At 36.8% G+C, this 24633-nt stretch overlaps 1 protein-coding gene and 1 long non-coding RNA gene across 2 annotated transcripts in view; one reads left to right on the top strand and one right to left on the bottom strand.

Annotated features, from left to right (window-relative positions):
- The window catches only part of LOC145722716 (uncharacterized), a 70570-nt gene extending 62937 nt beyond the window's left edge, over positions 1–7633 (top strand). Inside the window, exon 3 of the long non-coding RNA XR_014147190.1 lies at positions 7500–7633. This is a non-coding gene — a long non-coding RNA (uncharacterized LOC145722716). The remainder of the gene's footprint in view (positions 1–7499) is intronic.
- The window catches only part of MAP3K1 (mitogen-activated protein kinase kinase kinase 1), a 75760-nt gene that overhangs the window by 22732 nt on the left and 28395 nt on the right, over positions 1–24633 (bottom strand). The window contains exons 2-6 of the mRNA XM_081826847.1: positions 10530–10680; positions 7498–7698; positions 3764–3964; positions 3030–3146; positions 2517–2665 (exon numbers count right to left, since the gene is read on the bottom strand). Of these exons, the coding sequence (XP_081682973.1) occupies positions 2517–2665; positions 3030–3146; positions 3764–3964; positions 7498–7698; positions 10530–10680 (819 nt within the window). The remainder of the gene's footprint in view (positions 1–2516; positions 2666–3029; positions 3147–3763; positions 3965–7497; positions 7699–10529; positions 10681–24633) is intronic.

Here is a 24633-nt window from a genome sequence, read left to right on the forward strand (position 1 = left end):
ATTAAAATTCTTCCTCATTATGTATGCACCCACAATACCTTCATATATAAAAATTGGGTTCAGGCATAACATACAGTATTATAACCTAGATTTTGTTTCATGCCATTCAGTATTCTTCAGAAGCATATTTTTTTTTAAAGATTTATTTGAGAGAGAGAAAGAGAGCGCGAGACAGCAAGCGACAACAGGGGAAGGGTCAGTAAAAAGTGGAAGAATCTGAAACAGACTCCCTCCGGAGCTCAGAGCCTGAGACCAGGCTCAATCTCACAATCCTGAGATCATGACCTGAGCTGAAATCAAGAGTCGGATGCTTAACCAACTGAACCACCCAGGCGCCCTAGAAGCATAATTTTAATAGCTGCATGAACTATTCCTAATATGGGTATACTTTAACCATTCCCTTGCTGGATATTTAAGCTGTTCTCATTTTTTTCCATAATGCTGACAAACAGTCATATATATAAATCTTGTACATTTCTCAGATAAAATTTTTTTGTCAAAAATAAAGTACATTTACTGCATCAACAAATATTAACATTTTAAAAACCACATTTTTTTTTCCAGAAAGGCTATAGAACTTGACATACAGTGAAGCAAATCCTTATACAAGAACTAAATTGTCTCATGACAAAGTCTCTACTAATTATCTAAATAAATCTGGTATCTTTTTTTAATGATCATTTCCTTAGTTATTAGGTTAACTAAACCATTTTCATGTTTGTTAGCCTCTTGAAATTCTTTTGTGAATATTCTCTTCATGCCCTTTGCCCATTTACGTACTAGGACCTTAGGTTCACTTTGTCCCAATTCTGGCTTTTGTTGTTTCTTCTATAATTTAAAATTAATTACAATGCAATCAGGTCTCCAGACAAATTTCCTGTTTTTTTTTTAAATTGTAGTCTTTAGATATAAACATCTGTGATTACATGAAATATTAACCTACTTACCTACACAGTATAATTACTCAGTATATCAAGATGACAGCTTCAGTGGTTCTCCCCATGGATACATTAATCCAAATGAATTCATAAAACCTCCATAGTATGGCCAGCTCATATTTGGAAGGTATCTTCATTTATTTTAGAGAGAAACTTTCTATTTTAACTTTGGCTACCTGGTTTTAAACATTTTTTATTTTTTCCAAAATAAAAAGCTACAGGAATGTGAATCCAAAGGAGAAGAGCTCCAGAATACGTTTGGGTCAGGAAGCGCAAGAAATAAAGCTCCTTTTTTCATCTATTTAGAAGACATAAGGAGTAAGAGAAAGAGCCCTGAACTAGAAGTCAAGATACTGAGGTTCTGGTTCTGCCTTTGCTCAGCTGAGCTGCATGACCTCTTTTGGCTTCAGTTATCACTGAACAATGTAAACTAGAAATCTCTAAAATTCCCAAAAAACTTGTAAAACTCTGCAATTCTAAAATCAATAATCAAAAATAAGAAAATTTAAACATTTACTTTTCCCATAGGTCTCTCCATTCTTTTCTTCAAAAATCCCTTGACCTGATTACTTTCTATTCTTCATGAATTTTGAAGTAGTAATAATACTTAAATTGCTTGGATGAAGATGGGACTTAATCACTTAGACTAGTGCTTCTCAAACAGGTGCCTCAGGAACATATAGGAGGTACCCTTTTTAGAGAAGCAGCATTCCTTTCTGGAGTAATTTAAAAAACTCATTTTTACATTAAAACCAATGAAGAAACCCAATAAAGAACTTGGAAAAGAAAGAAAATTCACATGAGACTTGAAAATTTTTTCACACCTGTCATTTTGGGCTGTATTTCAGGTCCTTCAGCATTACATGTTCATTCTTATTAGCAGCTACGCAATGGAAGAGTTTGAGAAGCACTGCAGATTTTCAATACCTGTGATTAACGGCTACTGTTATCTCTTAATTACAAATGATTAGTCTGTTTAGAAGAGCATCCTTGTGTTCTCACAAGTAAAATAGCCTGTAATGAGGATTCTGTGAAAATATCTATGAAAGAAGTGGTGATGTCATACAAATTAAAGGTCCTACATTGGAAAGTGATTTTGGAAAACCATTTTGGATTGTATATAATTTGTTTATAAAAGAACTAAAGACATATTTTTTACACAGTGTCTCAGCTTCATTGTCTGCAAAAGAGTGATAAAACCTACGTAATGAGGATGGTATATGAACAGAATGAGACACCATACTTGGCAAAAAGTAATGATTGATAACAGTAGCCACTTATATTTTATACTTACCACCTGATTTTTCTTATGACTCTTTATTATACTCTGATTTTTAAGGTGCCATTTTCCAAGTGTAGTTTTTCAGGATGAAAAGTCCATATATATGTATGCATATATGTGTGCCTACACTATACTCAGATGACCTTTAATATTGTTTACCCCTGATTTTAACTTCAAAGCCAAGATTCAGTAAGTAAATTATTTTAGAGCAACTTAACAAGTAGATACAAAAAATGACCTCTCAAATCAAAAAATAACACTGGATTAATGCTTTTAATTCCTTAAAAAGTACTAACCTGTTTTCTGAACTAGATGTAGAAGTACTAGATGATGACAATGTATGAGAATTTGACATGCGTGAAACAAACTTCTGGATGGTGTTACGAGATGGAGCTTTGATCCTTGAGCTACGCCTACTGTGATATTTCTGGAACAAACTTTCAACCTAACATTGAAAAAAGACAGTAACAATGATATTCGCACTATAATATACAGATAAAGAGTTCTAGAGATTGAATTGTCTTTTATTTCATAAAATTTTCATAAAGCCAATTTAAGAGCTTCAAAAATAAGAATATATATAGCTTACTAAGATTTACAGCAGGTCAGTGTTTACTTTCTTTTCAATCTGGAAGAAAAAACTAATCAGTCAATGGATTATAAGAGATAAGCCTCAAATAATTCTTAAATATCTTCACAGCTTCAAAATGACCACTGTCTATTTAAATTTAGAGCTCATGGAAAATTGTCAGGAATGAGCCATAAAAATTTGTTAGCAATTTTACTCTAAAGCATTTATTAAAAATTACCTCAAAATTCTTTAAAGTTTTTCTCCATAACATTGGGTCTGAAGGTTCTAGTTGAAATACCCGGAGCATAACAAACAACAGATGAATACAAAATGTTCCACGCCCACAGCTGCAGTTCTAAAGAGTTAAAAGAGAACCTATTGGTAATAAATCTGCGGTTCTATTAGAATTCCTAAGATCACTTTTTTTATATTTCCAAGTTTAACGAAGTTTCTATTAATTTTCTTCATTCTTCTTTTTTTTTTTTTTTAAAGATTTTATTTATTTATTTGACAGAGAGAGAGATAGCGAGAGCAGGAACACAAGCACGAGGAGTGGGAGAGGGAGAAGCAGGCTTCCTGGTGAGCAGGGAGCCCGATGTGGGGCTCAATCCCAGGACCCTGGGATCATGACCTGAGCCAAAGGCAGACGCTTAACGACTGAGCCACCCAGGCACCCTGCTTCATTATTCTTATATAGTAAGATATATAAGGATATGTAAGAAAAGTCTACACTATGACTTAATCTCTTATTTTTGGTGAATTTATTAAATCAAATTTGTATTCTAAAGTATACTGAGTCATACTAGAGACGTTCACAAATACATTAAATAAAAATGTTTACTAGCACAAAATATATTTTAAATTCACTTTAGTTAACTAAGAATTAACTGATCTAAATTTAAGAATGTTATAGTACATACATTTGAGTTAGTACTAGATACTAATAAAATGTAAAATGGTGAAAAATCCTACCTGAGGCCCAATAAACACCCGGTATTTATTGTCTGGGCTGTCTCCTCCAATCAGGAAAGAGTTGGGTCCTATTTGTTGCAGTAAGTACAGCCTGGCCCGCATAACTTTGTTTACACGGCGGTTTGTCTCCTCAGGGCTATATGGTGAGAAGCCATCTGGTGAAGGGGCTCTTCGAGGTGGTGTGATTCGCCCACTCTGAAACTTTACAACATTGTTTTTCTATTAGGTAAATTGCTTACTTCTTGATAAGAAACAACTACCTAAAAAAGGGTCACACCAGATGGCCATGTGGCATTTTATATTCTGAAAAAATGCCCCAAAATAAAATGGGATAAAATGCGTTTTGCAAATGCTTTTTATCTGACATATGCATCACAAGTAAACTTCTAAAATCTCAGTCATCCTTAAAACTAATGATAAACATTTGGCTGAGTGAGACAACCGTGTGGTAATTTTACAAAATGAAAATACTTGAGTTCTTTGAAAAGTACTATGTAAACCAAGGTTAAAAGCATAAAAATTCATCCATAAGCAAGCAAAATGACTTGTTTCTAGTGATAAAAATTAAACATCCAATTTCCTGGCTTCCACTTAATGTGTTACTAAATGCTCTTTTGCAATGGTAATTTATAAACACCACCATGGAATTCCTCCCATGGTACACTCTGTAGAGAACTAATGGCAAGTGACTTTCCCAGATTAAGACATTTTACTGAAGGCTGACAAAATCTCCTGTGGTGAAGGTGATAATATATCACTCATTCCACTCCACTGATTCCTCTAGAACTTGGTCTTTCTATATCAATGCCCAGTGGAAATTCTAGTTCTTTTGATGCCTGGTTTAATTGTTAAAGATAATAAATGTTGGTGAGAACATGAAGGATTAGAACCCTCATACAGTGCTGGTGGGAAAATAAAATGGTACAGCTGCTTTGGAAAACATGAGCCAGCAATTCCACTTCCAGGTATACACCCAAGAGAAGTGAAAGATATGTACACAAACAGATTCGTATGCAAATGTTCCCAACAGGATTATTCATAATAACCAAAGAGTGGAAACAACCCAAACATCCATCAACTAACAAATGGATAAACCAAATGTGTATGTATATCCATACAAAAGAATGCTTTTCTATAATTAAAAATGGAGTACTTCCAAAAAGAATTACAGAGAATTGGGTCAATCGGAAATTAATTTTGAATGTTAAACAAACAAAAAAATCACAAGAATGATATTGCATAGCTAATATTTTTGTTAAGATATATACATACATGGCAAAAATCAATGCATACATTGATAAACATATTTTGTGGGGGGAAAAAACCCCAGAAAAACCAAGCACAAACAAATGGGGTACTGATACAAGTTATACCATGGATGAACCTCGAAAACATAATGGTAGGTGAAAGAAACCAGTAACAAAACACCACATATACTGCATGATTCCATTTACTATTTATGAAATAACCAGAAGAGGCAAATTATATATAGACTAAGAAAGCAGATTAATGGTTGCTGAGGGCTGGGCAGAGACTGCTAATTGGTCTGGGGTTTCTTTTTGAGGTGATGAAAATGTTTTAAAAGTTGACTGTAGTGATGGCTACAACTCTGAATAGGCCAAAACCCAATGAATAGTACAATTTAAACAGGTGAATTGTACAGTATAGGAATTATATCTCAATCCGGCCATTTTTTTAATAGGCAGTTATTAAAAAGTAAAAGAAAAAACAAGTATACATGTACATGTTATATGACCTAAGTATTCAGACTATGGATATGCTCACAGATGTGTAAAATGATGTATGTATAAAAAGTATGTTTGCAAGACTGCTTTTTGGTAATGAAAAGAAGGAATATACATGTCCCCATTAGTATGCAGTTCATTAAATAAACTGTGATTTATCCAGATAATGAAATGTTAACTTGGTGTTAAAAAAAATGAGGGGTAACTTTGACTAACATATACCCTAAAGTGGGGGAGTGAAGGGGAAATTCAATTCTGTATATACTTGTGGTAGACTTTTATACTTTGATGGCTCCTATAAACCATACCTCCCAGTATTTATATCCTGTGTAGTCCCCCACCACACTGATTCTGGATATGCAACTAGCATGTAACTACCTTTGGGCAATAAGGCATTAGGAAACAAGGTAGCTTGATAAAAGCTTCCACACTGGACTTGCCCTCTTGATATATCTTTTTTTGGCTTAGTAGAAATTTCTCTCATAGATCCAGAGGCTAGAAGTCCAAGAACAGGTGTCAGCAGGGTCCCCTCTGAGGACAGAGACAGAGAATCTGTTCCATGCTCTCTCCCAGCTTGCAAAACTTGGTGTTGCAACCCAACTTCCACAGTATGAGGAAGAGATGCCAACAGCCTCCAACTGTTCTGGCATCCCAGCTGAAGCACCAGACACATGAGTAAGGAAGCATCTTGGATATTCCAGCTTTAGCAGATACCATGGGGAACAGACATAAGTCATTCCTGCTGAGCCCCACCTAATTTGCAGATTCATGAGCAATAACAAGATTGTTCTTGTTTTAAGTTTAAAAAAAAATAGCTCATTTAAAGATGTGTCAACATAAAGCCAATAAATACTGTTGGGTATCTTGGGCTTTAATGTAAAAAAATTTACTTAAAATTTACTTCTGGAAGGATTTATATGCTGATCAAAGGAAAACCAAATCTCGCCCTGTGGTCATGATCTTAGTCATTCTACCACCCACTCATTTGCTCTTTGCTCTTCAAGTTTAGAAAGTAAATTTTAACTTGCATTTCTGCCACTAGAAGTCTTACTCTCTCTCAGAAAGATAGTACCTATCATTTTGCAAATTTCTCTGATGTCTGATTTAATACAGAAGACAGCTGGATTCTCATCCATGTCTCTGCATTGAGTCTACTGTGATAATGATGTTTTGGTTAAAGTACATGAAGAAAATGTGGCTTCACAAATATATGCAGCTGGAAAAGGTATTTTAAAAGACTCTTCCAATAATTATGAACACTCTTCTTTGATACTAGTCCCAAGAAGACTGTGATATGGAATCTGAAACCACATCAACAAACTTTTCCTACTGTTACACATGAAAATCCAGATGGTCTATCTTACACAATGTGAATGGATCATTTACCTAAGGATGATTTTGTTTCATCATGCATTGGCCATTGGGAAAATATTGGTTCACCAAGTTATGCAGATCTCCTAAATGTTTACACATTTCACTGTGCAATACATTAAAAAAAAATCACATTTGATAACATCACTGATCTCGTCAGAAAATTCAAGTATCGGGAAACTGTCAGGTTTACAGTGGTGGATATGAGTTTCCCAAAATTCTAATCTCACTGGTGAAAAAAACATTTCAATTGTCTTTCTTGAAGTTCCTTCCTTCACTTAACTCATCTTAAGGAAAATGTCTGCCAAAAATACCCCAATTTCTGTTGTCATAGCTTTAATTTAGGTGAGCTTTACCCTAAAGCTTTATATTTACCCACCACTGTAAATGTTAATGCAGTGAAAGAGGCAAATAACATCCAGTTTTATTACAAAACTTACTTTGATCTAATGGATCTACAGAAAGGGTCTCAGGACCTGCTCTCTTCCCCCAACCAAGGGTCTGTGGACCACACTTAGAGAAATGCTGCTCTAACAGATGGCTAGCCAATCTTTCCTGTGTTACAAATGTACCTAAAAATTGTAGAAACTTAACATACTTGTTGAAACATTAACTTACAGGCACTGGGGAAACTCTTTTTCTCCGAACTCCTGGAGATTCTGACTTCACTGAGCGACCTGATGGGGAGCTGCCAGGAGAAGGACTGCGTCGGCCTTTGGGAACGGGTGACGCGGGGCTCACCTGGCCCTCTCCTTGAGACTCAGTTGCCAAGTTGTGAATTTCAGAACCATCTCCTTTAATAGGGATTGGTTTTACCACCTAAATTAAAATCCCAACATTCTGATTACTTAAAAATAGAAAAAGTAAGTAAATTTGAATACATCAGACCAAGAAATGAACTCAAGTTTTCATTACACAATATTATACAAACATAACAATTTATCAACTTTTATTTAGTATTACTTCAAACGATAAATGTTAAGACTATTTTTACCCCACAGATGTCATTCATTTAGGCTTTATCACTAAATTGCTACACATAATTTTAGAATTTAGTATTATCTGTTATTATGTGCCCTAAATCACTTAACATTCAAAATCAATAATTACAGGTTAATAAACAAATGTGCAAAATAAGCACTTTTACATTCAACTAGATTCAAGGAGATATTTTCTTTTTCATTTCTATTGAGAAAATACATGATCTTGAAAACAATAATGGGCATAATTTAAATGCCCAAATAGTCTGATTAATATAAAACCATTTTGTCTTTTTTTTTTTGCAATGTTTTATTACAGTAGCTTTAGACATGTATTTCAGAATCACCAATAGAAGCTACATATTTGAAGAGCAATCTCTTAAGCAGAAAGGCAGGTTGCAAGACCTGTTGTTTCTCAACAGACCTAATCTAGCTCTGACCAAAAGGTCAAACCCTGTAGCCTTACCTAACCTTCCCTGCCTTTCTCCCACTACTCTTCTACTGTTCTACTAGCCAGCTGCTGTGCCTATCAAACATGACTAACCTGTCGTCTTACTGGGCTTTCACTCCCCCTCCCCCCACTCCACATCTTCAGCCTGCAGCACACCAGACAGCATACCTTCACCTGGTGAAAAACCCCTATCTTTTAAGGCTCGGTTAAAATCGTATGTTTTACAAACGCCCTTAACTCTATCAGCCTGACATTTTTCTTTTTAAATTGTTACTGCTCTCTGCCTACTCCACACATTTGGCATACGGTCACAAACTGTTCTGTGGTGTTTCATGCCTTTATTTTTATGTATAAGTTGCATTTTCTTAATTGGAGATGTTTATACCTCACGTTTCAAGAAGGACCTGACTTAATTTACATAAAACATAAAAACAAACAAAAGCAGACTTTCCAAGTAGACTATAAACTTAAGGGTAGTATGAAATCTGTAAACTATGAGATGTAGGGTAGCATAACTGAACTTAAGGACTACATGTTGTCTTATTCCACACATCTCTTCCCTCTTTACCTCTGTCCTATATACAGATAATGTACTTGAGAAAAAAAAGAATTTGGCCTTAGATAACTGAATGTCCTTAGTTTATACGTAATAAAGGATTGGCTTTATTGGCTTCTTTTCAAAAAGTTATGATTTCTGCTTTACGGTATTCTCAAAAGATGTGGACTCTCCACCAGTATAAGGAGCTCAAGAAAGCAGCACATCCACACTTCAGATGGTTTAAACTGCTCAAAGGGTCTTTATATTAACTGGGCAAAAATGTACCCCCTTCTATAAGATGTTTCAAAAGAACTTCCTCTTTTCTAAGATGAATTCCTGATTTCTTCATCTGCATCCTCTGACATGATTACTAAAACGGTCAGGGGTTCTCACTAAACTACTTCCTATGAAAAACAAATGGAAGAAATGTGGAAGCTTAGCTGGAAAGGAAAGGACTCATGGGTAATATAGCAGCTTAGCTTAAAAACCTGGTATATAAAGGAACAATTAAATATATTCTATATTAGCTCCATGGGTTAGCACCATTGGGTAGAATGTGCAAGACAGAACGCCGCTCAATGAGGGAAGTCTATGTGGCTTTTGAGCATTGGAAACATGGCTAATGTGGCTGAGGAACAAAATTTTTACTTATTCACATTTAATTAATTTATATTTGAACTTTAATAGGCAAGTGGGGGACACCTGGCTGGCTCAGTTGGTTAAGCGTCCCACTCTTGATTTCAGCTCAGTATGATCTCAGGGTTTTGAGATCGAACCCCATGTCGGGCTCTGGCACTGGGCATGAAGCCTGTTTAAGATTCTCTCTCCCTCTCCCTCTGCTCCTCCCACCCCCTTTCTCTCCCTCTCTTAAAAAAAAAAAAAAAAAGGCAAGTGGGATGCATGTAGGGCTAGATGATCATACAGCTGAAGGGTTTCAATTGTCGAACGAGTAGCTTGCCCAATAACTTTTATGATTATACCCACCATCCCTTGCCCTCCCCCAAGCCTAATAAATCTTAACTTGTCATCTTTACTTATAAAGAACAAACAAAAAGCAAATAAAAACTTGCTGATACAGACTGATACTGGGACACTTAATTAACAATTGAGATCTACTTCCTTTATTAGAAAGACAAGCACAGTTCATAGTATTTGTCTACTTTAAAAGAAAATAACCATGGCAAAGGATAGAGTATGCCTTTCTTTCCTAATTCTATCAATCTAGGTTTTCTTTCCCCAAACTCTGGGCATCTTTTAAATTTACCTCAAACCCCATGAGTCTATTCAACCTTTCTGCTTTCCTGGATGATTTCTGGAACTCAGATCTTTGGATCCTACCTTAGAGAAAGAATATCAAAATAAAATGAGAAAAAATGCTTTTCTTTTTTAAAGCACAATATAAATCTCTACTAAAAGGATTTTAGCTACTGACAGTAGGGGGCAGTGTTGCTTTAAGCATTACCTCCCCAACCCAACCAGTTTAGTTTCTATAACAGTTTAAGGTGCTTAGTGAGCATAGTTTTAGCTGTATTTTGTTCCAAGTGGCTAGAATATCAAGCAAATTAAACGACTGCATTCAAAATCAAGAAGAAAAAAAGCTTAAAAGAGGATCTAGTTATGCTTCATTTCCCACTTCCTCCTATGCTTTCTTCCTTACATCAGGTAACCCACAGCCACTTACCACAGGGCCTCTCCTATTTCTCCTTTCCAGCCACTCGTGCTTCCAGGCTGGCATACAGGTTGCCTTCAGTTTCTCCCTGATCATTCGTTCTTCTGGGCGATCGTCCATCTTGTGCAACCCTTTGAGAGTTTCTTTATTCTCCATCTCACGACTAAAATGGGAGAAAGAAGAATGGGATTAATATATAAAAAATAATTTCTAAGAACAAATAGTATTTTATACTTTCATTGGACATGTAACTACAAAGGTAACTGCTAAAAACCCCCCAATGATTTAAGCCAAATATGAAAGTATCACTGTGAATCACATATACACTAATGTTCAATGCCGCATGATAACGGGAGTTTAATAATGCCTTTAAAAAGAAAGGTTCTATGTAGAAGGTACAGACTTACTAATAATACTAATGCAGACCTTTGTTCCCAGGTAGTTAACAAAATGGATCCCAAGACATTAAGTATGGCATTAACGAACACATTCATGAACATTGCACTGTTTCCAATTACACCATTCTCACGTCCTGAAGTATTTAACAGATATTTAGAAGAGTATTTTACTACTCTAGGATTTCCAATAATTTAAGGATTTCCAGGATTTCCAATAACTTATCCCAGCATTTTCAGTAATTTAAGTCACTATAGATTGAATCTGGTGGATATGCTCATTTTCTGAAAAAAAGCTAAATAAATATTTAATAAGCTAAGTGTAACCTCACCCATATTCTATGATCCCACAATATTTGTTCAAAGCCTAAATAATTAAATTTATATTCTCCCAACAATAATTCCACATCAAAGCACTGGGGATACTCTGTATATAAAAAGTAAAAATTGGTACAAACATCTGACCTTTACTCCATAATATAGTGTGGAGTTATCAGAATAAAATAATGTGGAAGTTAGTAACTTTTGAGAATTAATTCTACAAAGCCTAAATGGTAAAGCATCCACTAATTTCAAATACACTTATATCCACATATGGATATATACAACAAATACAAAATGCATATGCATGGATTTTAAAACCTGTTTCATAAGGAAATAGTTAACGCATTTGTACTCTGGGAGAAGTAACAATTTAAAAAATACTAAGCTAACTTCAATAACTATTTTGGACATTCTATAAAGCTACAGAACAGTTACTCTTTTTTTTACACAGATAGGAAAAGGAAATACTCAAGGAAATACCAGAGACGATAACCGCAAGCTTATAAAAAGTTAAATGCAAACTCCTCTAGGAATTTTCCAGCTAATTACAACCATAGAGCATCAGTATCTTCAGAGAACCAGCAAAAAAAAAAAAAAAAAACTACTTAAAACTAAATATGCACTAGAAAGGAAATCGTTAATTGGATTTCCTGAAGCATCAATTCTGTGAGGGCAGTAGAAATGAACAAGTTAAATACCCCTGTGCAGAGAAACTGGTCTAGATAGTTTTAGGAATGCAAAAGAGCACAAAACATTTGAAACTTGCAAATGGGCATTAAGAGCATATAGAAGAATATTTCCGCCATACAGGTATAAGAAAACTGTCGAAAAGAAAGAGCCTATATGAAAAGAAAAAAGGTAAATAAAGAATGGAAGGAAGGAAGGAGATTCTTTTATTTACTTAGAAGTGCCTGGCTCTTTTTCCTGCTCTGATTATAGTATAAAATATAACTTTTTGGGTGTCTAAGAGGAAGAGTAGAGAGGGAGGGAGGAGTGGGAAAGGAAGAGAGGACAGAAAGGGGAAAGAAAGGGAGAGGGAAAAAAGAGAATGAGAGAGAGAAGGAGTTGGGCGGGGGAGGACAAAGGGAAGGACAAGAAGGGAGGGAGGGTAGAGAAATGTTCTCCCAAAACTTTATCCTGCTCAGTTACTACTTACCCAGGGAAGCTCGGATTTACAGGCAACCCAATTTATGGGCTGATTGCATACCAAAAATTCACTTACAACTCCCTGGTTTGAAAAGCAAACACTTTCCCCTCCAGTAAAAATGTTGCAAGGCGTGGCTAGGTTCCCAGGCTAGTTCTCAAAAAATAAGTCACACTGCAAAACTGCAGTGCATTTTCACCCTAGAAGCTCCTGCACTCCACTCCTGGACAAAGGAGCTTATCCTCCCTTTGGTCCTAAATGTCTCTCCTCCCCCAAATTTGTTTTATGAGTATCTCTTCTCCATTCTGTATTTTCAGTGTCTCTGTCCCTGGCACACACCCAAACACGGAGAAGACTCTCCCTGTCTAAACAAAGCTTCCTGATAATGTGGCCTCCTTAAAGTCGGCGTGATTTGCCTCTTTCCTTTCCACTTGTTGGAAAATACTGTAATCACTTAAACCAATTTCTTAATAAATAATAGGGGATAAGCATACTAGTACCTCAACTTTTACATACATATAAGATTATTTCTTCTGAACAAATGCAGTGAAATGGAATTGCTGGGTCAAATTTGTACACAAATTAAGATTTTTGGTGATACTGGCAAATTATCTTCAAGAAAATGTATCTTCTACTCCAACCCCCTAGGTCAAGTTGCCAACTTAGCTGGTCTGTACTAACAAAAGACTCCTAAGGAGGCTTCTTCACTTTGTAAATTTTTTTTAAAAGATTTTATTTATTTGAGAGAGAGAGAGAGAAACAGCATGAAAGGAAAGAGGGTCAGAGGAAGAAGCAGGCTCTCCGCTGAGCCGGGTGCCCAATGTGGGACTCGATCCCAGGACTCCGGGATCATGACCTGAACCAAAGGCAGTCACTTAACCCACTGAGCCACCCAGGTGCCCTTTCACTTTGAATCTTACTCCAATCCAGGCTTCACAGAGCAGCCAGGGTTACTTCCTCTATCAAAACCCTGCAGGGGCGCCTGGGTGGCTCAGTCGGTTAAGCGGCTGCCTTCGGCTCAGGTCATGATCCCAGGGTCCTGGGATCGAGCCCCACATCGGGCTCCCTGCTCAGCAGAGAGCCTGCTTCTCCCTTTCCCTCTGCCTGCCGCTCTGCCTACTTGTGCTATCTCTCTGTCAAATAAATAAATTAAAACAAAAACAAAAACAAACCCTCCAGTGGTATCCCCCTGGGTTGGACTAAAATTCAAAATGTTTAACAGGTCCTATGTGGCCATGCACCACCTTGTCTTATCTCAACTGAAGTCACTTAGACCCCCACCCCACTCCTTGTGTTTCTTCCACTGCCTGAAAAACTCCAACATCGCTCCTCCTCAAGACTTTTGCACAGACTGTTTCTTGTCTACTTTTCATCTCGTTCATTTCTACACACTTTTCAACTTTTCTTCTACACCTCAGAGATGGTCCCAATGTCGGTTAGGAATCCCTAGTTCCATTCCTTCACAGCACTGTACTTTTCCTTTAAAGTGCTCATTGCAATTTGCAAACCTATTTCCCCACCATGAACTATCAATTCCATGAAGGCAGGGACCAGTGTTTTATCCATCATTACATATTCAACATCTAACAGTGTCTGGCTTATGATGGGTTTCAAAGCATATATTAAATGAATGATCATTTATTAACAACTTTGCCAGCCCTAAGGACATTCCTAGTTTTAAAATTTAATGATTACTCACGTTAATCTTTTTACAGTTCTGTATTTAATTAAGATTATATTTGTAATTTAGATTTTATTCAGTAGAGCAATTTTTGTTGTTCCTAAATTAATCTGCAAATATAAAACAAAAAGTTATTTCTAATGTTTTCTTAAATAATAATCATATATCACTAATTCTAAAATGTGTATTTTTTTGCATTTTACTATCTGTGAAATCTGAATGCTTCTTAGAATCAAATGCTGTAATTTATGGTAGGGTTTATATAAGATAATGGTTCAATTTATAACCAATGGGATCTTATATTCAATGAAATATACAGTAAATCCTATTCTTCTTGCTAGGAACAAAATCATGTGTGTATGTATATAGCATTCATGTATCTTCTTATCCAATTAATACTATAGCTATAACAGGAAACATCTTTTTTTTTTTAAAACACAAACTAATCTAAACAGACAGTTGCTAAATCACCAGGAGATTAGAGGGCCTCTAATTCATTTTGGTTAAACATGAGTGTTTTGGAGAGTTATTTTTGCATTAGTACCTACAACCAATACCTGTTATTGTAACTAAAATAATAGCTTGTACATTTCTGACTCTTTGACAAAACAAACATACGTATTTTGAGAAACCACTTTGAAGACTTTAAAAATAAATGAAATTTTTGGGGCGCCTGGGTGGCTCAGTCGTTAAGCGTCTGCCTTTGGCTCAGGTCATGATCCCAGGGTGGGATCAAGCCCTGCATCGGGCTCCCTGCTCAGCAGGAAGCCTGCTTCTCCCTCTCCCACTCCCCCTGCTTGTGTTCCTTCTCTCGCTGTGTCTCCCTCGGTCAAATAAATAAATTCTTTAAAAAAAAAAAAATGAAATTTTAGCCAGATATGAGAAACTTAAACATTGTTACAAACTAAGCTTTATCTTCCTTTCCTGTTTATTTACAAAACATTTTTCTTGCTTTTTTTGGTTCTAAACATTCCTCAGAATGAATCTTTGATCAACCTAGAGCTTCAAAGAACCTTTCTTCTCTGAGGTTAGGCTTCTTGTTCTGGTCCCTTTGTAGACCTACAGAATTTACCTGCTAACAGATGAGATGGTTCAATGGTCCCTTCTTAATGAAGTCACTTGGTCCTCTGACTACCTGTGGTAGCAACTATTGTTGACTGGACTGCCACTCTTATAGCTCTCCTCTCCCTGAACTTCTAGGAGGTGATTTTTTCCCCAGTTCTGCTTCTAACTCTCTGACTGACCTCACTGGTATCATATACCAGACCCTCTTCCCGGAGCCCCTTAAACACTAGCCACCACTTCTCGAAGCACTAAAATACTCTTCTGAAGCACACCAAGGTACTTCATACCTCTCTGCTATTGCAGATGATTTTTTTTTTCCCTGACAAAACTACCCTATCATCTTACATGTCTTCAGTAAAGAATTTCCTACTACCATTCTATAGCAGTTGCCACTCCTTCCCCACTGAGTTAATATTAATTATAATACATTATAAAGTTGAGTATTAGTTTAAGTATCTGCTTCTCTCACCACACTGGGAGTTTTTCTGGGACAGGTTACAACATCCTACTCATTTTTCTATCATCAGTAGCAAATGTCCTCTACAGGCCACAAAAGGCACATGAACCAAAGCCAGAGGGCCTATCCAGCCATAGCCACCTCCCGGTCCAAGGATGGTGCCTGATTCTCGGGAGCACCGTGCTTTATACATTTGAACCCATCCTGCAGTCCACAGTTGGCCAGTGCAAGAATGTGCCCTGGTCCAAAGACCCTCTAAACCAGATGGTACTGTACATTTTAACCATATCTGCCCAGTATGGGTATGTGACTGCAAGATACACAGATAGTGTCACTGCAGGAAAAATGGCATCGAAATAGAGAAAAAGAGCAAAGCAGTAAGTAGGAACAATAAGACAGAAATAAGAGAGAAGAAAGAGAAATTAGAAGATGTGGTTGGCAATGGAAGGAAGGGAAAAAGCAATGCAAATAAACTTAAGAGTTGTACCTGGGCCACATGATATGCTGTTAACAATGATCAGAGCTACTTTTAAACTTCCCTGGGTGGTGAATAACCAAGTTCTCCAGAGGCCACATGTATGCGCTGCCTTGGAGGAAACTTCTTGGGTCCATTTTACATTGCACTGAAATAAACCCTAATATGTCTCTCTTCCCTGTATCCCCAAAGAGCCTGACTACAGCATTAATACAGCACACTGCTCTGGCACACAAAAGATATTAGAAAAACATTCAAAAATAGAATTCTATCAAGTTAAATATGATTTTTAAAAGGTATTTCTTAAATGGTTCATTTTTACCATGGAAATATGTATGTCAGTCAACAACAAGTGATACGGAGAAATAGCTGCCAGACTTACATCATAATAGAAAAAAATTAATGTTACATGCCAGGCAAGGTGTTAGGTGCTTTATAGATATTTACGTGTACTTCACCCTCCCAATAACCCTATGAGGTTATTACCATCTGAGGCTTGGAGAGGCTGATTTACATGCTTGGGGTCACACAGTTTATAAGGAGCAAGAGCAAGATTCAAACCCCAGTCAATCTGACTCTTGTCTGCTATGGCAGGTCACTGTCAACTCTGATTTGGTTTTACAATGACTCAACATCAGGTATCTGTGCTGTGACAAAGAGAACATATAATGGGGTGAATTATTACTTAACCCCATTATCTAGCTGATGAGAATACAAAGTTTAAACTAGTTTTTACAATGGTGACTATTATAAGAATTAAAAAAAGCACATTAATTCTCTTCATTAATAGAGCACTTCACTGTAATAAGAGTATGTAATGATCATATGAAACCTTTCTAGAAACTAATGGAGTTTAACTTTAGTATATATAAACATTTCCAGAACAGTTCACATTATGGTTAACTTTACATAGAAACTCAATTCTGTCCGTGTCCAAGGAATCTCAAGGAACCCTGGAAAATACACTGAAATGTCTGGGATAGGCACAATTCAGAGCCACCCAACTGAGGTCTACTTGGGAAGTTCTCAAAAGAGGAGGAAATCATATATTAAAACCCACAAGCTTTGTGACCAAGGGGAGAGAAGAGCAAGGGAGGAACTATCTTCCAAAATAAGACTCGTCTATTGTGGGATCCTTAAAATTTGAGTTTCCAGGTAAAAGTCAAGAGAAGGAAGGACTTAGGTAAGAATGGGGAGAGTGTGTGGTGAAGCATAAGGCTAACAACAGAGGCTAACAATCCCTTACCATGGACAGGGCACTGTGCTAACAGCTCCACATGGGTCACCTCAGTCAATTCTCATGACTTGGGACTTTTACTATCCCAATGCCAGATAAGAAAAAACAAACAAGGAGGTTAAGTTGTGTCCAAGGTGATAAAGTCTGTATGTGAAAAATACAGGATTGAAACCCAGACAGGAATAATTCCACAGTCTCTTATATCTTACAGGTCAAAAGGAAAATGAGTATTTACAAGTGCTTAAAATTTGTTGACCAAGATCTGAGGCCAAAATATCTGTAAAAACTATTTTCCCATAAGATAATTTCTTGAGAGGGGGCGCCCGGGTGGCTCAGTCGTTAAGCGTCTGCCTTCGGCTCAGGTCATGATCCCAGGGTCCTGGGATCGAGCCCCGCATCGGGCTCCCTGCTCTGCGGGAAGCCTGCTTCTCCCTCTCCCACTCCCCCTGCTTGCGTTCCCTCTCTCGCTGTGTCTCTCTCTGTCAAATAAATAAATAAAATCTTTAAAAAAAAAAAAAAAGATAATTTCTTGAGAGATATGCGCTACTACTGGCGTTTTCCCTCTTCTGAGCAGGAAGAATTAAATAAAATCAATGGTCCGTCCAACCCTTCCATCTTTATAATACAACAACCACAACTTACCTAATTTTACGTAAGAAATAATAGTATATAAAGTGGCTCACGTGTGTATGATAATTAGTCCCCAAAAGGCTTTATTCCAACTTATGCTCAGTAATATTTGACCCCGAAAACCAATGATGGCACGACTCCTATTTATTTACAATGAGAAACAGGCAATTGCTTTTTCCCCATAAAGAGTAACCATGTTCTCTTTGTCACAACAAAGGACTATTGATTTCTTATATGGATATGGCCATGGTATAATCAGTGTGATAATATGTGGAATCACTATCAGAAGTTTTTACTGGGGAGGGGGGCAGCTATTTCTAGTATTGTACAAATCTTCCTATTTAGTCCTTTGAGGGATACAGGCACAGAATCTCACCCTTAAAAAGCCCATGTTCTGGTTAACAACATCAAAGGTTAAATAATAAGGAGGCCAAATAACAAAGACAATAATATAACTTATTGTCAACAATGATTATAAGTAGTTTAATACCACCTTAGTGATTTTGACTGATTCTATTTATAAATTATTCCAAATTATCTGTACATACTAAAATTCAGTTTATCTGACCTCATGGATTAGTTTCTGTTAAAATGGCACTTCATCTGAGTTTTAAGATTAAAATTATTCAGCAAAAATTACAAGATTTTGAAAAGTTGGACATGGTATAGAAACGTTAAGAGTATATATGAAATTAACCAAAATTAAACTGATAGAATATATTAATGGGTAAACATACTGCAATTGCTTGTTCACTTGCTGACTTAGGCCACTGCAGACAAGGAAGTGCATTCCCCTGGCATGTCCTGCAGCTACCAACAGAGGGCACCCGCAGCAACAGATGCTCTGGGCTCCATAAATAATTGCTGATTCAGAGTCAGAAGTAGCTGGTTATCATTTCTAATAAACAAATTATCTGGGAAATAACACTGCAGGTGTAGTACCCAGCAGACACACACAGCCTATTTTTTAACCCATAACTTCTACCATCAATTAGTATCTCTGGGACATAAAAAATTTCAAAGAGAACAAGAAGAATATTCAAAAGGTTTTCTGACTTCTAAATTAGTAATTTGTAAAATATTAGCTCAACAATCATTATGCAAATATAGTAACAGGGAGTTTACAAAAAGCAAAGAGCTACTAGACAGTATCAAAGCATCAAAGCATTTAAAAAAATATTTATTTATTTTGGGGGGGGCAGAGGGAGAGGGAGTCTTTTTTTTTTTTTTAAAGATTTTTATTTATTTATTTGAGACAGAGAGAATGAGAGACAGAGAGCATGAGAGGGAGGAGGGTCAGAGGGAGAAGCGACTCCCTGCCGAGCAGGGAGCCCGATGAGGGACTCGATCCCGGGACTCCAGGATCATGACCTGAGCCGAAGGCAGTCGCTTAACCAACTGAGCCACCCAGGTGCCCGGGAGAGGGAGTCTTAAGCAGACTCTGCGCTGAAGCGCAGAGTCCGACACAGGGCTTGATCTCAAAACCCTGAGATCACGACCTGATCCAAAACCAAAAGTTGGACACTTAACCGAATGCGCCACTGAGAAGAGACGCCCCAGTATCAAAGCATTTGTAAAGGCAGCAACTCCACATGGAATTTTTTTGGCAGTCAATTACCTATGACCTAGTCTATGGAGTAAACTCAAAGGCTCCTTTTAGAGAATTCAAGTGAATCAAAAAGAAAAGTGTATTTTGGGACACCTGGCTGGCTTAGTCAGTGGAACATGGGACTCTTGATCTTGGGGTTTTAAGTTCGAGCCCCACAATGGGTATAGAGATCACTTAAAAATAAATCTTAAAAAAAAAAAAGTGTATTTTAACTACATGGTTCTACATTATATGTTCTTATATATGTGATAAATATGTATGGATATATTTAAAGAAATTGATACTCTACGAACACTGAATAAATTCTAAGGGATTGATAAGTGAATTATTACTGGTAATTATAACTTTTAAATTCAGACACCATTAAAAATATTTTTTAATGTACATAACATATTATTAAGTGAAGAAAGAAAACATTCTAGGTTGTTTTCTTTTATGAACTGTATTTTTGTTTAATTCTACTCAAAACTGTTTTATGATTAAAAGGCACCTTTCTTGATCACATCTCCATAGCAATATTCAAATACAAGTTTGATAAAACTGCTTTGCAGGAAAAATAAATCTTGTGTAATTAACACACAAGCCTCTGGATGGACTTCAGTAGCTTTCAAAGTTACTGACATACTGAAGGTAAAACACCAAGGTTGGACTTTCAGGTAAACACGTTTATACATGAGTAAATATCATCAAACTAAAGGGGCTGTGTTTCCTGTGCCTAAGAACCACATAAACCAAGAACAAGATACAGTGAAAAATTATGTTCAAAATCACTCTTAACACTTGCCTAGTCGCAGGAAGAATATAAAGCAGCAATGCAAAAACTTGGTTAAGAAGTTTCCTTGGTACATCTGTATCTCTCAGAAATGTAATGGCAGATTCCATTAAAAACTACCACATTCAAATTAATTAATTTACCACAAACAGATCAGTCTAATATGCATTACTGATGACATTACGTGGTAATGGAACCGTGATATTCTATCCAAATCTGGAAAAATTACTCTTCCTTCTAAATGTGCTAATAGATGAATCTGAAAATACATTTACATCAATTGAAAATAATTATATATACTTTATCAAGTCAGAGGATATGTAAGATAATAATCACATGTACTGACAAATGTGTAACTGACTGGTCAAGAAAATGTCTACAATAGAAGTTAAAACCTGCCAGGAGGCAATAAGAATTTAAAGAAAACTAAAGGAAATAAGACAAGTCAAGTTAGTAATCAAGTTAGTAAGGAAATAAAAATCCTACAAGATTAGCAATTTGAAATCAGAAAATATGTACGTAAAAAAGCACTCAAAGAGAAAAAGCAGAGACAGTGAAGACAGACATCTTTTCAAGGTAACACCCCTTATGTATCAGCATAAAAAACAAATCAGACTAAAGTGAAACACATGCTTTCAGTTCTGTAATGACTCAAGTTCAGTGTAAAATGAAATGGTAATATTTATGGTAGACAAGTGAAAATTGTAAAAATGGTCAGAAGTGAACAGAAATGAGTTTTGTGATTTTCTAAGATTCACCAAACTCACAAAATACATGAAAATCTTACTGAGAGAAAAACAATGAATGCTACTCTTCTAGCAATGACAGACAAAACAAATGGACCAAAAAGTTAACTAGCTGCCAGTGGAATGTTTCTTACTTTTCAAAAATATTTTTTTTTACTCATCAAAGTAATGACCTTTGTAACAATATTTCCAGGGAGAAAGATTCACGTTATTCTTTTCTTCGCACCCACAAATGTGGGACATCTACCAGGCTTAACGTAAACTTTAGTTTCTGACAGCCAGTATTTACAAAGGGAGTTTAAGACGAATGTGGTCCCATTTTTCATTTGCTCCTTTCCAGCAAAAACCCATGAAAGCTTCAAAAACTTTTTATCTTGTAGGTTTGTATTCTTTTGATATTCATTGCTAGAAATTCCACTGTTTATTCTTCCTTTGTGTGTCCTTGATACTTGACAAAGAACCTTTAGAAACCTTTGAAAAAAATGGGACGTTTGAGCATCCTCTTCCTTAACTGTTGAACATAGATCAGTAAGCAAGGAAAAGGATGCTAATATTTTATAGTATTTGGCTAAATGTGTATTTCCTTTCAAGAATTCCCCTTTTGTGCTACTTAACAGATCTAGGGTTGGGAATGTCTAAATGACAAATGATGCATAAGTATAGTGAGCTTTTACAATACATTAGAGAAGTAGATTGGAACTCCCTACACCACTACCGTGAGACAGTTTCCAGCAAAGCACTGTGTGTCCTGTCCTCCATCTAGTACATAGTTCATGGTACAAAGCAGGTAAGGGGACAGGGGGTTGTTGGAAGGGATGGCTGTTCCTTCACCATTTTGCTTTTCATCAAAAAGATCCCAAATCAATGTTATATGGAAGTTCTTCTGTATGCTTTTCTTTGGAACCTTCTCCAGTGGGTGTGCAACTGCATTTTTACTATGTCAGTTATTTTTCAAAAAACATGGCAGCTTAGTTTGAGTATTCTTTTAAGAGATCAAGTGAGTAAGACTAATAATTGGGAAATTGGTCTGTTACTGTACATATTCCCCTCTTTTAAGAAAAGTTCGTTTACAGTTAAAAATATAACATTGTGAGTGAATGCCATTGATGTTAATAAAAACCCTTGGGCTGTTTTTAATGTTCCCAGATTAATGGAGAAGAGAGTATAGCACTGGATTACAGCACAAAGCGCTCTTACAGCCTTTGCTAGGAGAATGATTTCTTTCAAATACTGCAGAACAGCTGATAGTATTTCTAAAGTACTTCCTTCTAGCTGGTGGAAAGGCATGTTAACTGGGATGCTCAGAATGAGGAAGAATGACTTCCTGACAAATGCTGCTTTTCTTCTTTATGCTTTTAATACTAGAAAACCACTCTGTTCAATGAATGTTGGCACGTCTACTACATGGAAGCTCTGAGCTAGGCAAGAGACATAGATATACAAAGTGGGATAAAGAAACAAAAGATAAATAAGATAGGACCTCTATTCCTCCAGGTGCTTAGTCTAGCACAAGAGAGAAAATAAGATGCCATCTCTCCTATAATGAAGTATTTTAATATATCATAAACAGTTGCAAGGATGGAGTGGATATCCATCCTTAATTTTATCTAGGGGAATCCTGGAAAGATCCACAGAGGAGGTCGTACCTGAATAATTTTAAAGGAAAGAACAGGATTGGCAGGCATGGTACTGATGAAGACTGAAAGATTTTCTAGACAAAGGATATAACTTTGGTAAAAACAATGTTCTATAAAATATTAAACAATTTATGATTCTGCTGTTAGGAAACTTGAGATAAGATGAAGTTAAACAGGTTATTTAAAAACCTATGTGCACTTCATTTTCCAAGGGCGGGGGGAAGAAGGTACACAGCATTCCTTACACATATTTGGCACAGAAGTCCCTTTCAGCAGAACACCTTTGATAGAGTAGTGGTTTTGGGGATATCCTGTGAGAAATCTGTACTGAATCATCTTTACAATCCCTTCTGGCTCAAATTAGTATGTCTAAGAAGAATCCAGAGAAGAAACTGTCTTACTGTCTTAATATAAGACTTCTCAAGCTATCACAAAATTCAGCATGTTTTTAGTGCAACTAAGGCTCTAAGAATTCAAAATATGGGGGGGAAAAGATTACCTGACAGCCAGCTTCAGAGATGGGTAAAATCACCTGATACGAACCCATCCTAAGAGAAGAGGGTGTCACATATTCAAACTTCGCCTAGTCTATTAGCAGAGGCCAGAGTTTGTCACTAAGATTTGCCCCTGTCTACTCACTCTTTGTCAAAGACTTGGGTCTTGGGTGAAGATGAGACATCAGCCAAAGGAAAAAAACAAAAAACCTGACAAGCCATTTTCTCTCATCTCCACATGCCTCGAGTAAAGCCCCAGAATGTGAAATAAAATAGGGACCTGGGGCACAGTCTTCACTTCACTGCAAACTCCCAAAGCTCTGGCACAGTGGGATCACTCTTGTGTCTTTGGCACTGATAGCCGTGTTCCTGGCAGTGACTGGTGGGAAGGCGGTCAGAGCAGAAAGAGCGTCAGTACCCAGGAAAAGCAGTGAGACCAATGTGGCCGGAGGAAGCAAAGGCAATGGACAAGGAGGCAGCACTGTCCAGAGACAGCTACAGGGCAACAGACCAAATGCATTCACGAGCCATGTCAGACCCGCACTGGGGAGTTAAAAAGTATTGCGGGGGGTGGCTGGGTGGGGTGTCTTAGGGGTACTGATGGGGGCAAAAGCCACTCAAACCAGTAAAATCTGGGTTGTACACACAACAAAACCAAAAAGACTTTTTATTCACTAGAGAGGACATAATTTGAAGGATATGTTTCTAGGATAGGGTAGAAAGAGAAGTCATAACCACACACATAATCAAAAAGTATGGCACAGTAATAAGGGGAATGAACTCTGGAGCTAAACTGCCTGGGTTCAAATCCAAGATCTGACACTATTAGGTATGGCTTTGGCCCAAGGTATTTACCTTCTCTGTACCTCAACCTCCTCACTGTAAAATGGGGACAATAATACCTACCATATAGTGTGACTAGTAGGATTAAATAAGTTAATATACATGTAGAGTGCCTAAAAGGGTTTCTTCTGCAAAACGGAGATAGGTATTATTTATGATGCACTTTCCTATGTGCCTTTCACTGTTTTAAGCCCTTTGCATATAGTTCTCATCTCACAGAATGTTAAAGTGAATGAACATGAATGAAGCACTCAACAAGGGCCAATTACATGGTAGGGACCCAAATAAATTTAACTACTAAAATTACCTATTATTATTCATGATGTTGATGTTGATTAAAGCTACTCTTTAGGGAGCACCTCCTCTGTACTAGGTACTATGCTAGATGTTGTCCATATAGTGGCTCTAATTCTCACCACGGCTATAAGGTGAAACACAACACCATCTTCATGGTGGGCACAAAGAAACTCTTGCAGAAAGATCAAGTAACTTGACTAGGAATTCATAGTAAGTGGGATTTCCGAGTTTTAAAACTGGGTTTCTTTGGCCTCAAAGTCCCATCCTCCTCCTTGCACACTATGTTGATTCATATTTTCTTTTAACAATA

Source organism: Leptonychotes weddellii, chromosome 7 (assembly GCF_054177405.1).
Source record: "Leptonychotes weddellii isolate Sample4059 chromosome 7, ASM5417740v2, whole genome shotgun sequence".
Classification (NCBI taxonomy): Eukaryota; Metazoa; Chordata; class Mammalia; order Carnivora; family Phocidae; genus Leptonychotes; species Leptonychotes weddellii.